This window comes from Pelobates fuscus, chromosome 10, assembly GCF_036172605.1.
Source record: "Pelobates fuscus isolate aPelFus1 chromosome 10, aPelFus1.pri, whole genome shotgun sequence".
In the NCBI taxonomy this organism is placed as follows: Eukaryota; Metazoa; Chordata; class Amphibia; order Anura; family Pelobatidae; genus Pelobates; species Pelobates fuscus.
The window spans coordinates 127,677,853-127,696,101 of NC_086326.1; the positions used below are offsets into that span (position 1 = coordinate 127,677,853).

Genomic DNA, 18,249 nt, shown 5'->3' on the forward strand with positions numbered 1-18,249 from the left:
TAGAGGTTCCTCTTCAGCCCTCTGCCAGGATGAGTTGCTTGCCCTTCGTTTCACAGATAGGAAGGATGTATACATGCTGTCTACAATGCATGACGAAAGTACAGTGCCAGTGCCTGTGAGAGGTAGCACTGAGCATCTGGAAAAGCCGAAGTGCATTGTAGACTACAGCAAGTTTATGGGGGGAGTAGACTTGGCTGACCAATGCATACAGCCCTATCTAGTGAACCGGAAATCTAGGACCTGGTACAAGAAAATTGCAATCTACGTGACCCAGATTGCAATTTTCAATGCCTATGTCCTCTATAAAAAATAGGTCATAGGTAAGCCCTGCCCTTTCCTAGACTTCACTCTTAGCCTTTTGTTCCATTTATTATTTACCCAGCCCCCCAATCCCACTTTGGGATCAGAAGATCTCCAAAGACTTTGTGGCAAACACTTCCCTTCCCGAATCCCTGCCACCGCCAGTAAAAGAAATTCCCCCAAAAAGTGCTGTGTTTGCTACAAGAAAGGAGTCCGAAAGGACTCTAGTTATTATTGCCCAACCTGCCCATCTCAACCCGGCCTCTGCATAACAGACTGTTTCAAAGTCTACCATAAAGAGCTGAACTTCTAAATCACTCTGTATGGGACTTTGGCAGTTTGTTTGCTTGATTTCCCTGGATTACTGACCTCAGCTTGTCCTGACTACGCTTTGTTAGCTGCCTGTACCGACCCATTGGCTTGCTTTACCGACTACTCTAACTTCTGGATTCCCCTGACCTTGGCCTGTCCCTGTTTACGCTAGCCATTCTAAAGTGGCTACACCAAACAACTCAAAATACTACAATTGTAGTATTTGAAATGTGCCTTCAAAAAAAAAAAAAGCAAAAAAATAATCACAGGGTTAATGCTGCGATTAGCACTGAAAGGGTTAATAAAATCACATTTTTTTTTCTTAACTTCTCAGCTTTTCACACAGTAACTCTCTATGTGTGATCAAAAATCTCTCTGCCTCTCTCTGCCTCCAGATCAAAGTGAATGTGGGGGTACTGTTCTATTCCTGTGATATAATAAAAACCTTGAAACATTGTACATGTGTTTTATTCAGAAGACCGTGTTAAATCAAAATACTGAGGTTTTAGTGCACTAACTAATACCAGGATTATGACATTTCTAGTGAAAATCCAATTTATGTGATTAAAAAGACAAAACTAAAAGTAGATATCGCTACATGGGCCCAGCATTTCTGTTAAAATGGCTAGACCAAACATCTCAAGGTCTGCCATTTGTTGTACTCTGGGTTGCCTACTTTTGAAAATGGTATGCCATAACGGTGGAAATGTTATTACCCAGGCTGCCATGCTCTCTGAATAGCCACATAGGCCCAGAATATCACTTTGCCAAATTTCCAACTTTGAAATCTAATATTTTGTCCCCGTGACTACCCCCCCAAAAACAGAAAACCTGGTACATGGGGGTACTGTTATATTTAGGAGACAATGTTAAAAAAAAAAAAAAAAAAGTGAGGCTTTGTTGCAATAACTCATAGCAGGAATAGAAAATGTCCTGTGAAAAGTGAGTTCATGTGTGAAAAAAGCACAAATAAATCTATTACCGCTATGTGGGCCCTTCATTTCTGATAAAGTGGTTAGACCAAACATCTCAAATTATGCCATTTGTTATACTTTGGGTTGCCTACTTTTGAAAATGGTATGCCATAATAGTGGAAATGTTATTACCCAGGCTGCCATGCTCTCTCAAAAGCGAAATAGGCCTAGAAAATCACTTTGCCAAAATTCCAACTTTGAAATGGACATCTAATATATTTGTCCCTGTGACTTTCCCAAAAAACAGAAAATCTGGTACATGGGGGTACTGTTATATTCAGGAGACAATGTTAAAACAAATAGTGAGGAATGTTGCAATAATTCACACCAGGAATAGGAAATGCCCTGTGAAAAGTGAGTTCATGTGTGGAAAAAAGCACAAATAAATCTATTACCGCTATGTGGGCCCTTAATTTCTGATAAAGTGGTTAGACCAAACATCTTAAAATGCACCATTTGAAATACTCTGGGTTGCCTACTTTTGAAAATGGTATGCCATAATAGTGGAAATGTTATTACCCAGGCTGCCATGCTCTCAAAGGCAAGATAGGCCCAGAAAATTGCTTTGCCAATTTTCAATGTTTAAAACCAAAAATGGACAGGCGTATATTTGACCCTGTAACTTTCCAAAACCCCATAAAACCTATACATGGGGGTACCGTGGCACTTGTGAGACATCACTGAACAGAACTAGGAGTGTTTCAGGGCAGTAAACTACATACTGACAATAAAATTATCAGTGAAAGTACAGCTTTTATGTGAAAAATGCAAAAAAAAAAAATGCTAACTTTGGCTAGGGTTTGTGCCCAAGTGGCTACTAAAAAAGACTGGGCATACCCCATTTTGAATACCCTGGGATGTCTACTTTTTCAAATGGTATGCCATGATGGGGGTAAATTTCCTTTTGTGGCCACCATACGGTCTCAAAGGCGGCCTTGTCACAGCAGACTAATCTGACAAATTTGAATGTGAAAAAGCATATATGGATAAGCCTCATATATGACCCTGTAACTTTCAAAAAACCCATAAAACCTATACATGGGGGGTACCATGGCGCTCATGAGACATCACTGAACAGAACTAGGAGTGTTTCAGGGCAGTAAACTATATACTAACAATAATATTATCAGTGAAAGTAAAGATTTTATGTGAAAAATGCAAAAAAACAAAAACAAACGCTAACTTTGGCTAGGGTTTGTGCCCAAGTGGCTACTACAAAAGACTGGGCATACCCCATTTTGAATACCCTGGAATGTCGACTTTTTCAAATGGTATGCCATGATGGGGGTAAATTTTCTTTTGTGGCCGCCATACGGTCTCAAAGGCGGCCTTGTCACAGCAGACTAATCTGACAAATTTGAATGTGAAAAAGCATATATGGATAAGCCTCATATATGACCCTGTAACTTTCAAAAAACCCATAAAACAGATACATGGGGGATACCATGGCGCTCATGAGACATCACTGAACAGAACTAGGAGTGTTTCGGGGCAGTAAACTATATACTAACAATAATATTATCAGTGAAAGTACAGATTTTATGTGAAAAATGCAAAAAAATAAATAAACGCTAACTTTGGCTAGGGTTTGTGCCCAAGTGGCTACTACAAAAGACTGGGCATATCCCATTTTGAATACCCTGGGATGTCTACTTTTTCAAATGGTATGCTATGATGGGGGTAATTTTCATTTCTGGGCTGCCATACGGTCTCAAAGGCAGCCTGGACACTGCAAACTAATCTGACAAATTTCAAGGTGAAAAAGCATAAATGGATAAGCCGTATATATGACCCTGTAACTTTCCAAGACCCCATAAAACCTATACATGGGGGGTATCTTGGCGCTCATGAGATGTCACTGAACAGAACTAGGAGTGTTTCAGGGCAGTAAACTATATACTAACAATATTATCAGTGAAAGTACAGTTTTTATATGAAAAATGCAAACAAAAAAAATGAACGCTAAATTTGGCTAGGGTTTGTGTCCAAGTGGCTACTACAAAAGACTGGCCATACCCCATTTTGAATACCCTGGGATGTCTACTTTTTCAAATGGTATGCCATGATGGGGGTAATTTTCATTTCTGGGCTGCCATACGGTCTCAAAGGCAACCTCGGCCACTCAAACCAATCTGTCAAATTTCTATGTAGAAAATAAAATAATGGACAAGCCGTATATTTGACCCTGGAACTTTCCAAAACCCCATAAAACATATACATGGGGGGTACTGTTTTACTCGTGAGACATTTCTGAATACAAATATGTATGTGTTATTGCAGGAGAACCGAACAGTATTCTGACATTAACAGTTAAATTGCCATGCTGAAATTGAAAAAGATTTCTTAAATGTTTGGTTTTTTTAGATTTTATTCATATAAAATGGAGTTCCATATATGAATGTTTGATATGAAATGAAAGCTCTGTTTCCCCTGAACAAAATGATACATAATAATAGTGTGGGTGCACTTAGTATGAAAGAGGTAAATTATTGTTGAACAGACATATAGTAAAATTCTGTGGTTTCTTTACATTTTTTTTGAATACCAACTTGTACATTTGGCTGCGGTCTTAAGGGGTTAATAAATAGAAGCACACGATCCCATAAAATCAGCTATATTACATAGCTTTGCAGAATGATTAAATGATTAAACCAAATTAAATATAAATATTTCAACATTGAGAAAGGTTACGCAATAGTTTTTTTGGAACTTAGAGGGACACTGTAGGCACCCAGATCACTTCAATAATGCAATATTATAATTACCTAGCAGCGTTAAGTCCTCCTCTAGAGGGACTTCCGGTTTCTTAGACGACTTTTGGTCATCTAAACAATGCTGAACGTCCTCACGCTATGCATGCAGACCCCCTTCGTCGCCGGAATTCCCATAGGAAAGCATTGAGTGAGTGCGTGGCCATTGCCGGCAGCCGTTGGGGGAGGAGCGTGGGTGTAGCCTGACCCAGCGCCAAGGCACTATAGAATCCCTTTAATAATAAAGCCTTAATTAACTATAGACACTGCTTTAAATAAGCAAGAATGGTGATGGTAATGATTAACCATTTAATATGAAGACATTCTGACAGTTTTATTAAGCAGTCCTTATTCTTGCAATGTGGAAATAATCAGTGAAAACAAAGAGACCTACCACCCTTGTTTAAGAGATACTACAGCATACTTCAATGGCAGAAAGCACAGAAGGATAGTTTAACAATATGTATGTATGGAATAGAGTCCTACAGTTGCAATCAAAATGATTTAACTCCCATTGAAAATCAGGTTTATTGTCAAAATGTACAGACTTTCAGTTGTTTTCAATGATAATAAAATGATAATAATGAACAAATCAAACAAAAACAACTAAAATAGTTCAACACAATGAATGCTTCAAGTGGATTCCCCAAATGTAATATACAATGAATTATCTAGTCTCAAAATTTGTGACTGAGCTCCTTTACTCCGAACGAGTACCTCCACCCAATCCACTTCCTAGCCGTTGGGGAGGAAGCCTGGAATGCTTCAGCCTCAGTCGCCGAAGCTTGACTGAGGTCTCTCCAGAGCTCTTCCACCTGGCCAGACTCTTCTTCCAGGCAGGTATCGTCCCCTCTGCCTATTCCTCTGCTTATAGTGATTGTTGTTTGCCTTTACAAATGCACTTGGGGCTTTCAGGCCTAGTACTCATGATTTATTCCAGGGTTAGAGGGATCAGGCAGCCAGCCAACAGGTCCAAAGACTCTGTTACTGAGATCCCTTAAAATCCACACAAGACACACAGTTCCAAAAGTAACTAACATACCATTCTTTATTTTTACTCTAGACTAGCCCATATGCTCATAACATTTAGATTGCTGTGACACTTCAATAAAAACATTAGTAAATATGCAATGCACACTATAATACCAATATAATTTTTTAACACAATAAAAAGCAATTTTATATATATATATATATATATATAAAAAATTATATCCAAGATAGCACTCCAGGGACTTATATAAAATTTAACTTTTATTACCTTTCAGTAAAAACAGCGAACATCAACGTTTCAGCTTGATCTCCTCAAGCTTTCGTCAGGATACACTGTGCACAACACAAAACCCCACATATATAGCATATAATAAATTAGTTACTCACCACACCTGTGTTACCTCCGATCCCATGGACGCACGGACCGAGACTGACGCCGGCTGCCCGGAAACCGTCAGCAGCCATGCGACGTCGCGTTCAATGACGCGGCCAGGGGTCGTTACCATGGCGACCTATAAACATAGTGCCGAAACAGATATTTACAAACATAAATAAAAACAAAATCCACTCTAGCTTAATGAAGAATGTGACCTAATGCATATAGAGTCACAGGCTGAGAAAACAGACAAAACCAGTCCCACTCCACCTGCTGCAATTAGTTAAACATATTGGAGGTATTATACGAAATAAAGAGGGAACATCTGCTTAATATCGGACTGTTCAGTGTAGCCACTTTGCCTTCAAAAGTTTAATAACAGAAAAAAAGTAGTCTATATCAGAGGATCCCAGTACCTTTTGTACCATAGCGCAGCGCTATGGTACAAAAGGTACTGGGATCCTCTGATATAGACTACTTTTTTTCTGTTATTAAACTTTTGAAGGCAAAGTGGCTACACTGAACAGTCCGATATTAAGCAGATGTTCCCTCTTTATTTCGTATAATACCTCCAATATGTTTAACTAATTGCAGCAGGTGGAGTGGGACTGGTTTTGTCTGTTTTCTCAGCCTGTGACTCTATATGCATTAGGTCACATTCTTCATTAAGCTAGAGTGGATTTTGTTTTTATTTATGTTTGTAAATATCTGTTTCGGCACTATGTTTATAGGTCGCCATGGTAACGACCCCTGGCCGCGTCATTGAACGCGACGTCGCATGGCTGCTGACGGTTTCCGGGCAGCCGGCGTCAGTCTCGGTCCGTGCGTCCATGGGATCGGAGGTAACACAGGTGTGGTGAGTAACTAATTTATTATATGCTATATATGTGGGGTTTTGTGTTGTGCACAGTGTATCCTGACGAAAGCTTGAGGAGATCAAGCTGAAACGTTGATGTTCGCTGTTTTTACTGAAAGGTAATAAAAGTTAAATTTTATATAAGTCCCTGGAGTGCTATCTTGGATATAATTTTTTGAATTTTGGCTGACAAGCACCGGGCATTTACCATTCATACAGGAGGAGTGCAAGATTATCTTTTGTTTTATATATATATATATATATATATATATTGTACTACTTATTTAGTTGCCCTCATTTGCATACAAGTAGTAGGCAAATGAACACACTTCTAAACAGTCAGCAGAGAGCACAGCAGAGTTCTCAAGTAACAATTAATATCTTGTCCATTGATTGCTGCAGTCACACACCTCTTTACGGGACTCCTGGGACCAGGTCCACAGTCTGTAGGTAAGAGGCTGACCTTTAAGTAGGGATGTGCATGGGCAAAATATTCGGTTCGGTTCGGCATTCCGAAATTCGGGACTTTGACACTTCGGTTCAGTTCGGGACTTCAGAACTTCAGCACTTCGGATATGTTCTCTTGCAGCCACTTAGAAGATAACCCCTAATTCCCACGGTATTTTTATTTTATTATTTATATAGCGCCATCAAATTCCGTAGCTCTGTACAATGGGTATTAGGGAGCTATCTACCTAAATTGATCTTTCAGTCAAATTTACTAATACTAAGTAAAGATTACTTAGTATTAGTAAATTCTGCCCCTACTCGCGGTACAGCCTGTGGCTGCTCACTGTTAAAAACAAAAAACAACAAAAAAAAAAGTGCCCCCCTCCTGAGCCCACACACGTGGAATTATGAGTAATTTGACTCATAACAACACTCTGACTGGTTGATTGAGAGCAACCAATCAGAGAGTTATGAGCCAAATTACACAGCGTGGGAAAATTCCAAATAACTTGATTGGCTGAGCCTGATATTTAGCCCACAATAACATTATATAGTAAGTCACCATTTTAATGTACACTTAACAAATACTGAATACTTAAAAACGACACCTAAGCTACTATAGCCCCTCAGTATGTTTTTTGTTTTTTTTGTTTTTTATATGCTACCCTAAATCTCCAAAAAAACACCCATCTTTATCAGACGCTTTAGAACTGAGATTGTCCGTAATGCTTCTCACCAACAAGGCAGGAAGTGTTGGGTATACTTTACAGTACACTGATTGGCCCACTTTCCCATTCTTTCGTTTGTTTGATTTTTGTTTTCCTGCATCTTTCTTCATTACTGAAACTCTGCCGAACTGCCATATGGCTGAAATTTGCCTGTCGCAAATATTTATTTTTTTTCCCGGCAGAAGTGGTTCCTTGGAAACAAATTATCCCACAGTGCACAAGTCTTTTGGATCATCATTAACTGTATAGACTGGTTGTGCAGATAATAAAATACAGATTTTTAGGGCTTTGGAAATATTTGTGTACATTTTGATAAATAAATATATATATTTTTTCCAACTATTAATTATATGCGCTAAAAATATGTATTTTGGACATAGTTTTCTTTTATAGTATTGATATTTGAAACATGCAGAATGTTTATCTATCATGATATTTTAACTAAGTGGGAATTGTCAGGAATTCAAAGTGAATTAAAAGTAGATCTCAAACAATTCACACTTTAATAACTGTGAAATTATAAGTTTGTATCTTGCTGATACATTACACCTTTCTAAGGAATAACTACTTGTGTTCTTTATTATTTAGGAGTCTTGAATCATTTATTTAGCAATGTTAACCCATACTTATGCTGTACTTTGCTTCTCTAACAGGTGTCCGAAATTACCCCTGAAGATGATATGGTAGCTCATGCTTTTACAGTTGTCACTATAAGAGTAGTTGACCTCAACAACCATCCCCCAACTTTCTATGGGGAAAATGGTCCTCAGAACCAATTTGAACTTACAATGTATGAGCATCCTCCGGAGGGCGAGATCTTGAGAGGGCTTAAAATTACTGTCAATGATTCTGATCAGGTGGGTAGAATTCAAACTTAAAGCAAATGCACTCTACTTCCATAACAGGCTGAAATTGAAATTACCATTTTTACACATAAAGAAATCAGTCATTGATGGTAAGTTTCTTGCATTTAGTGTAATTTGACTATTTTAGTTTACTATGTCTCCTCTCTTTGGCCCCTGTGATAAAAGGGAAGCATTGGTTTGGTGTCCGTGGATTATATAAATATTCCATATCGCAACAAAAATAAACAATTACTGCATTATCAGAGTAGAAAAAAATGTTTAATCCCTTAAACAGCAAAATTATCAATATTTTTAATCACATACGGTCTTTCTCAAGATTTTAAGAAAGGACCATGCTCTCCAAATACTCAATGTCGCAGTGCAGTCCCGAGATATTATCAGTTGACAACTCCTCCCCAAATCATACATTTCTGTTGTATATCGCTTCACCCTCTATTATATCTCTCTGCAACCCCTTCACCACCTTGTGTCTATCATCTAACCCCTCTTAACTCCATGTGAGCCTCCAACCAACCCCCCATATGTGTCTCTGAACTCAACCTTAGCCCATATGTTTCTTCTTTCCCTCTAAATCTCTGTTAATACTGTAAATACTTTGTTTATCTCTCCTAACCCCTTAACTCCCTTTGTCTCTTAACCTACCCCCTGTGTATATCCTAACCATCTTTCACCATCCAATGTGTCTCATAGACCACTGCGTGCCTCTTAACCAGCCTCTTACCCCTCATGTGTCACAAACTCACTTCTTATGAAGTATATTTTTGTCTTACCCTCCCCTAAGTGATGCAACACCTTAATATCTGCTAGACACACAGTCCAATACATTGTCTATCACTGCCAAAAAAGGTCTTAAAGTGTTATAAGGCGTGTAATTAAAGCTCTGTTTGACACCAATCAAATAAGGATTAATTCTACTACTTAAACTAGAAAAAAAGGAATATATAGGTGTGATAAGTGTCATGGACCATACTACACCAAGAGTGCGCGTGGCTTCCTTTGGGGGATGAATGGTTTAAAAATCACAAGTTTTCTGCACTTTGATGATAATCAAGATAAAAAAAAACACACCTATAAAAGCTGCCACCACCAATGCAATTTATAACTGGGGCACTTTAGGTTACTCAGCAAAACAACTTTTATGCCCACAAACTCAATATGGCAAAATATGTATGCCATCAAAAATACTACTGAGTAGGTCTCTTAGGTAACATGATTCTTTACCAGGCAAAGGCAGAACAAAGTAAATGAAAACTTATTATAAACAACAACAGACAAGTGCGTATATACAATAGACGATAAATTATTTACACCAATAAACAGTTGAAAATAAAACAGGAGAAAATTAACAGAAAATCAAAATCATTCACTTTTCTAGCACTGTAATTCTATCACCTGTTCCTGGGGAGTTCCAGCAATGAAAATGGCAATTTGCTTAACATGTGATTCTGACTCCCAATAAGCACAATTGTGTGTTAACATTTCATAGACTTTATGCATTTTGAGTTTCCAAGCCGGCCACAAAGGAGGTACATGGTTTAGGGTAGGTATGACTGTAAGAATTCTAGGTTGATTAGACCTCTAACCTTTAATCAATTTAAACACACATTTATATAAAATTAGGTCAAGGTCCATATTTAATTCTGTAGACCTATCACACAAATTATTTTTACATCCGTGGAATTGTCATAATATTGTCCATTTAAAAGACACCTTACAAGACCCATCTGTGAGAAGGAATATGTGATTTACCTAATTCCCCCAAATTAATTAAGGTACACTGGGCATGTTTGGACTTCTATTTTAGGGAATACCCTCAGCATTCAGAATATGTATAACTGGAGGCAAATTTGTTTACCTGGATTATTATTGTTTTTGGTTAGAACTCTTAGCAGGGAAATTGTCTCCTGATTCATAATTGTCGGTTAGCATATCAAAAGTGCCCAAGGAAAGTCAGTAGGTTTGTAAAAAAGTAAACCTGTATGTCCTTTTGGGAGCAAAGTTTCACACTTGGCCAAAGGGTTGCAATAAGGAATGTAATTTGCGCCATTGCCTGTAACCTCACAAACTGCATATTTCCTGTAGAGGCAAATTTCCACTTCATGTGCTGTAATGAGCCATACCACCCCAATTAGGTAACAATTTAATATATCCATCTTGCACATCACATTTATTAACAATATTTCTACTAAACAAATAAAAACACATTTTAGCACATTATTTGTACAAATGTTATGTACTTGTAACACACAAATATATATCGGAAAATCTTACAAATCAAAGTATTTATACACCTGTCTTGAATATTACATTTTAGATTAGGGGGAAGTATGAGGTGGGTCCCCTACTTCCCACTAAACAAAAGCAGTCTTGTAGTAGTGTTGTCTTTTGGAGTTAGAGTAGTCCATATTTAGGAAGAATTACATAAGAAGGCCCAAGAACTCAGGACAGCATGGGAAAAAAATATAGGTTAAAAAAGGCAACCTGGCCAAGTTAAATAGTTCCATACGTTAAAAAAATAAATATTCGTGACCATCAAGATTAGCCTTTCTTATATCTGTTTTTGCTGTTGATCCAAAAAAGGCAAAATAACCAGTCTGCAGTGCTTTCCAATTTTGCAACAGACTATGAAAAAAATCCATCCCAACTCCAGAATGGCATACAGATTTCTCCTTGGATGAAGAAGCTTTTGCCCTACATATTAAATTTATATATATCCCTGAATATCTGTTTGAAAATCTGCACAGTCTGATTAAACCACCTCTTCAGGCAGAGAATTTCACATCTTTATTGTTCCTAATGTAAAGAATAATTTCCTTTGTTTTAGACCTTGCATCCTTTGTACAGTCCTATTTATAAACCAGTGTGCAATGTATAGTCCTATTTATGAAAAGATTTCCAGACAATGTATTTGTATTGGCCCCGAATGTTTATATAATGTTATTACCGTATTTATTCGAGTATAACGCGCATTTTTTTAAACCGATTTTTAATTTAAAATTAAGGGTGCGCGTTATACTCGAATAAATATACCTTCCAGGACCGCCGGGCTCATTACAAGCCCGGCGGTCCTGGGGGGTGGGCAGCAAGCATTTACTCACCTCCGTGCAGCTCCTCCAGCTTCCCAGTGTAACTCTCGCGAGACCCGCGGCCAGCTCTGACGCTCTGACGTCGTCAGAGCTGGCCGCGGGTCTCGCGAGATGTACACTGGGAAGCTGGAGGAGCTGCACGGAGGTGAGTAAATGCTTGCTGCACACCCCCCCAGGACCGCCGGGCTTGTAATGAGCCCGGCGGTCGGTATTATCGAGCACCCACTCGAATATTTATTCGAGTATAACAAGCACCCTAATTTTAGATTAAAAATCGGTATAAAATTTTATACCGATTTTTAATCGAAAATTAGGGGTGCGCGTTATACACGTGTGCGCGTTATACTCGAATAAATACGGTATATCCCCATTGAGGCACCATTTTTCTAAACTAAGCAGATTACAATGTTCTAATCTTTCTTCTTAACTAACATTTTCCATTCCCCTTAATAATTTAAAACCTGCCTCTGTGCCTTCAAGTGCCTTAATAGTATCCTTTAGAACAGGTGCCCAAAATTGTACTCCATGTCCATGTCTTATCATTGATTTATAAAATTTATATTTTTGTCCCGAGAATTAACCCCTTAAGGACACAACTTCAGAAATAAAAGGGAATCATGATGGAATATTTCCGTCATGTGTCGTTAAGGTGTTAATGCCCCTTTTATGCACGGGAATACCTTACTGGCCTTAGCAGCTGCCTCATGACATTGCATATTGTTACCTAGTTTGTTGACTATAGCCATTCCCAAACTCTTTCCATGTGTTGTTTGCCATAACTCCCTACTATTTAGGGTGTAGGTTGCTAGTGCATTCTTCACTCCAAAGTTCATAACTTTGCAATCGCCTACATTAAATTTCATCTGCCATTGAGTGCCTAGTCCCCCTAAATTATATAAATCATTTTGCTGCAAAGTAATATTCTACTCACCTATTACCGTACCTAGTTTTGTGTCACCTGCAAATACTGACATATGACTTTCAATAACAATTTCAAGATCATTTCTGAATAGGTTGGATACAAGTGGTTCCAGAACTTTAAGCTCGCAGGTCTATAATTTCCGGGCAAAGAGATTTTGAACCTTTTTTGAATATTGGAACCACATCTGACTTTTTCCAATCATCAAGTACGATTGCTGAGAGATTAAGGGACACTATAGTCACCAGAACAACTACAGCTTATTGAATTTGTTCTGGTGAGTAGAATCACTACCTTCAGGCTTTTTGCTGTAAACACTGTCTTTTCAGAGAAAATGCAGTGTTTACATTACAGCCTAGTGATAACTTCACTGGCCACTCATCAGATGGCTGCAAGAGATCCTTCCTGGATCATGGCTGCCTAAAATGCACCCAAACATTAAGTATCTCCTCCCTCTGCATGCAGACACTGAACTTTCTGCATAGAGATCCATTGATTGGCCAAGGCTTTGCTTGAATCATGCTGGCTCTGCCCCTGATCTGCCTCCTTGTCAGTCTCAGCCAATTCTATGGAGCAGCACTGTGATTGGACCAGGCTACTACTTCTGATGATGTTAGCAGACGGCTTGTTTTTCTGGGGCAAACAGCATGCAGAGTTACAGCTTCAGGCTTGAATACAGTAAGATTTTGCTATATTTATGGAGGCATGAGGGGGCCAGGGTGGGCAGATGATGGTTTTAACACTATAGGGTCAGGAATACATGTTTGTGCTCCTGACTCTATAATGATCCTTTAAATACAGACATTTGCTTAAAAACAGAAGGTCAAATATTTCCACACTTAGCTCCTTAAGTAGTTGTAGGTGAACATTATCTGGTCCTGGTTCTTTCATTAAATGCTCCATTACCATGTCTTGAGTCATCCAAAAATGTCTTCCTTTTACTGATAGTCATTTACTAACACACCGATCTCTAATTTCAGTGAATCTACACTTTATTTTTTTTTTTAGGATTTATATACTTAAAAAAAGACATTTGGGGTGAAATATTGGTCTCTTTTGTTATAACTTTTTTTTTAATTCTAGTTTAGCCCATCTAGTTGCCTTTTTGCAGGTATTGCCTTTCTTATATAGAGCGCCTCTGTTTATCCGATTGAAATGATTTAAAATAGCGTTTTCTTATTCTTTTTTTTTCTTGATTTACTTTCTTACTAAGCAACAATAGTTTAAATTTGTTTCCTTTATATGTATTACCCAGTGATACATACTGAGAAGTGTACTATTCTACTATTTGTTTAAAGATATTCCATTTGTCCTCCATGCTTTTTTCACAAAAGAGTTTATGCCAGTCAATATGTTGTAAAACTGCCCTTATTTTATTGAATTTAGTCTTTTCAAAAGTATATGTCTTAGCATAAACCATGTGCATTTGTTTTTGGAGTTTATTTGAAGAGACCATATTGTGATCACTATTTCCCAAGTGCCCCTTACTTAAATGTTTAACAAAAGATCAAAATTGTTTGTTATAACTAGATCCAGACAAGCATCCTTTCTAGTTGGTGCTAGTTTTTGCTTCTTCCTGTTTTGACGTGACATTTAACGCATTCAAAACCTCTTGCTGTACTACCAGTCCCTGTGTCCCAATTTATGTTGTGGTGTGTAGTATAGTCCAACCAATAATCAGGGCCGGTGCAAGGATTTTTGCCGCCCTAGGCAAAAAAATTTTTGCCGCCCCCCCATATGTCCAGCCCACCATGTGACATCACAATGCCCCGCCCATATGCTCTGCCATATGGGCCAACGCCAGTCTTCACAAAGTGTCTTATCTGAAAAGACAGTGTGTTTACATTAAAAAGCCTACAGGCACAGGCTATAGACACCAGAACCACTACATTATGCTGTAGTGCTTCTGGTGACTATAGTATCCATTTAATGTGAGGTAAATTAGAGATTAGTGCCACTAATAATATATTGGATTTCCTACTTACCACCAGATGAGGACAAGAGGCTGATGATGGGCTCAGTCTGGCTCCACAGGTCTGATGTAGAAGAGGCTCTCTGGAGACTGTTTTTAACAGTGCTCACAACAATTAACGAACAGGAAGCAGCTCCATTTTTTAGGGCCCCTTACACAGCTCAAGGTCTGGGCCCCCAGGGGGCATACGCCTACAATGCCCACCCATAAATCCACCTACATGGCCCATCCATGAGTTGGGGATGTTTTATGTGTGCAATTTGTGTAAGGGATGTAGTGTGTTTATAGGGGATGTAGTGTGTGTTTGCGTGTAAGGAATGCATTGTATGTTTCTGTGTGTGTGTGTGTGTGTAAGGGGTGCAAGGTTTGTTTCTGTGTATGTAATTGAATGCAGTGTGTGTCTGTAAGGGGTGCATTAATTATGTAAGAGAACATAAGGGATGAATTGTGTGTTTCGGGTGTGTCTGTGTGTGAGTAGGAATGCATTGTATGTTTCTGTGTGTGTGTGGGGGGGATGCATTGTGTATGTGTGTAGTGTAAAATAGAGGGTTTGTGGGGTAGGATAGGGACTGAGATGGGAACAGCTTTCTTTTTTTAAAAAAAAAAATTCATAGTGCTCTCCCCTCAATTATTGATTTCCCCTTCCCTTCTGTCCCTCCGTGTTCTCTCCTTCTGTCACTTAGTGCTCTCCCTTGGCCCCCTGTCCCTCTGCAGTCCCCCTTGGTGGTCTTCTCACTCCCCCCTCCCCCCTTAGTGGTCCTCCCTCTCCCAAACCCCTTAGTGGTCCTCCCTCTCCCAAACCCCTTAGTAGACATTCCCCTACTCCCCCCACCCCCTTAGTGGTAATCACCCTCCTCCCCTCTCCTTAGTAGTCCTCCCTCCTTACCCCCCTTTGGTGGTCCTTCCCCCCCTTAGTGGTCCTTATCCCCCCTCCCCTAGTGGTCCTTATCCCCCCCAACCTCCCATAGTGGTTCTTATCCCCCCTCCCTCCCTCCCCTAGTGGTCCTTATCCCCCTCCCCTAGTGGTCCTTATCCCCCCTCCCCTAGTGGTCCTTATCCCCCCTCCCCTAGTGGTCCTTATCCCCCCCTCCCCTAGTGGTCCTTATCCCCCCCTCCCCTAGTGGTCCTTACCCGCCCTCCCTCCCATAGTGGTCCTTATCCCCCCCTCCCTCCCATAGTGCTCCTTATCCCCCCCCCTCCCTCCCATAGTACTCCTTATCCCCCCTCCCTCCCATAGTGCTCCTTATCCCCCCTCCCTCCCATAGTGGTCCTTATCCCCCCCTCCCTCCCATAGTGGTCCTTATCCCCCCCTCCCTCCCATAGTGGTCCTTATCCCCCCCTCCCTCCCATAGTGGTCCTTATACCCCCCCTCCCTTAGTGGTCCTTATACCCCCCCCCTTAGTGGTCCTTATAACCTCCCCTCCCTTAGTGGTCCTTATACCCCCCCATCCTTAGTGGTCCTTATACCCCCCTCCCTTAGTGGTCCTTATAGCCCCCCCTCCCTTAGTGGTCCTTATAGCCCCCCCTCCCTTAGTGGTCCTTATAGCCCCCCCTCCCTTAGTGGTCCTTATACCCCCCTCCCTTAGTGGTCCTTATACCCCCCCCTTAGTGGTCCTTATACCCCCCCTCCCTTAGTGGTCCTTATATCCCCCCCCCTTAGTGGTCCTTATACCCCTCCTTAGTGGTCCTTATACCCCCCCCTCCCTTAGTGGTCCTTATACCCCCCCCTCCCTTAGTGGTCCTTATACCCCCCCTCCCTTAGTGGTCCTTATACCCCCCCCTTAGTGGTCCTTATACCCCCCCTCCCTTAGTGGTCCTTATACCCCCCCTCCCTTAGTGGTCCTTATACCCCCCCCCTCCCTTAGTGGTCCTTATACCCCCCCTCCCTTAGTGGTCCTTATACCCTCCCTCCCTTAGTGGTCCTTATACCCCCCCCTCCCTTAGTGGTCCTTATACCCCCCTCCCTTAGTGGTCCTTATACCCCCCTCCCTTAGTGGTCCTTATACCCCCCCCTCCCTTAGTGGTCCTTATACCCCCCCTCCCTTAGTGGTCCTTATACCCCCCTCCCTTAGTGGTCCTTATACCCCCCCCTCCCTTAGTGGTCCTTATACCCCCCCTCCCTTAGTGGTCCTTATACCCCCCCCTCCCTTAGTGGTCCTTATACCCCCTCCCTCCCTTAGTGGTCCTTATACCACCACCACCCCCCCCCCTTTAGTGGTCCTTATACCCCCCTCTCCCTTAGTGGTCCTTAACCCCCCCCCTCTCCCTTAGTGGTCCTTAACCCCCCCTCTCCCTTAGTGGTCCTTAACCCCCCCCCTCTCCCTTAGTGGTCCTTAACCCCCCCCCCCTCTCCCTTAGTGGTCCTTAACCCCCCTCTCTCCCTTAGTGGTCCTTAACCCCCCCTCCCTTAGTAGTCCTTAACCCCCCCCCCCTCCCTTAGTGGTCCTTAACCCCCCCTCCCTTAGTGGTCATTAACCCCCCCTCCCTTAGTGGTCCTTATACCACCACCACCCCCCCCCCCTTTAGTGGTCCTTATACCCCCCTCTCCCTTAGTGGTCCTTAACCCCCCCTCTCCCTTAGTGGTCCTTAACCCCCCCTCTCCCTTAGTGGTCCTTAACCCCCCCCCTCTCCCTTAGTGGTCCTTAACCCCCCACCCTCTCCCTTAGTGGTCCTTAACCCCCCTCTCTCCCTTAGTGGTCCTTAACCCCCCCTCCCTTAGTAGTCCTTAACCCCCCCCCTCCCTTAGTGGTCCTTAACCCCCCTCTCTCCCTTAGTGGTCCTTAACCCCCCTCCCTTAGTGGTCCTTAACCCCCCCCCCCCTTCCCCCCCTTAGTGGTCCTTACCCTTCCCTCCTGCCCATGTAGCGTGGCCGGGCGGCGCGGAACGCGAGACAGGAACCATTGTTTCCTGTACCCGGCCACCGGCGGAATGACAGGAAATGCTCACTGAGTGAGCACTTCCTGTCATTCCGCCGGCGGCCGGGTACAGGAAACAAAGGTTCCTGTCTCGCGTTCCGCGCCGCCCGGCCACGCTACATGGAGAGACCGGCAGGAGGGAGCGCTCTGCGCTTCCCTCCTGCCGGTCATAAACCCGGCCGCCCTCCATGCAGCAGTGCTGCGCCGCCTGGGGCTTGCTAAAGCGCTCAGGCAGCGCAGCATGAGGAGCCACAGCGGGGACAGGGATCCGGCGCCCCCTGGTAAGTTGCGCCCTAGGCGGCTGCCTAGGTCGCCTTACAGGTGGCGCCGGCCCTGCCAATAATTGATTTCCCTTCATTTACCATACGCAGATATCTACTTAAAGGCTTCCATATTTCCCAATTCCCCTTATCACATACCATTTGCTAAATATTTAGCTTTAACTCAAGGTTGACGTACAAATATACCCCTCTGGCTTTTCTATTTTTTCTATCCTCCCTAAGTAATGTGTAACCGTTTAAGTTAATTGCCCAGTCATGTGTCTTATCCCACCACATTTCTGTTATGCCTATTATATCATATTGTATTTAGGCTCCTTGCATTAATACGCATACATTTAATATTGTCATAAGACACTGCAACTGTATGTAATGTTTTATTACATACCTCTTCTGATCTTGCCCCTTTCACTGTCTGCATCCCCTTGTCTTTTGCTAAATCCCACATCCTATCTGTTCTATATTCATTTGGTA

At 41.6% G+C, this 18,249-nt stretch overlaps 1 protein-coding gene across 1 annotated transcript in view; it reads left to right on the forward strand.

Moving 5' to 3' along the window:
- The window catches only part of CDHR1 (cadherin related family member 1), a 166,393-nt gene that overhangs the window by 90,148 nt on the left and 57,996 nt on the right, over nucleotides 1-18,249 (forward strand). Inside the window, exon 11 of the mRNA XM_063435215.1 lies at nucleotides 8,393-8,596. Coding sequence (XP_063291285.1) covers nucleotides 8,393-8,596 — 204 coding nt within the window. The remainder of the gene's footprint in view (nucleotides 1-8,392; nucleotides 8,597-18,249) is intronic.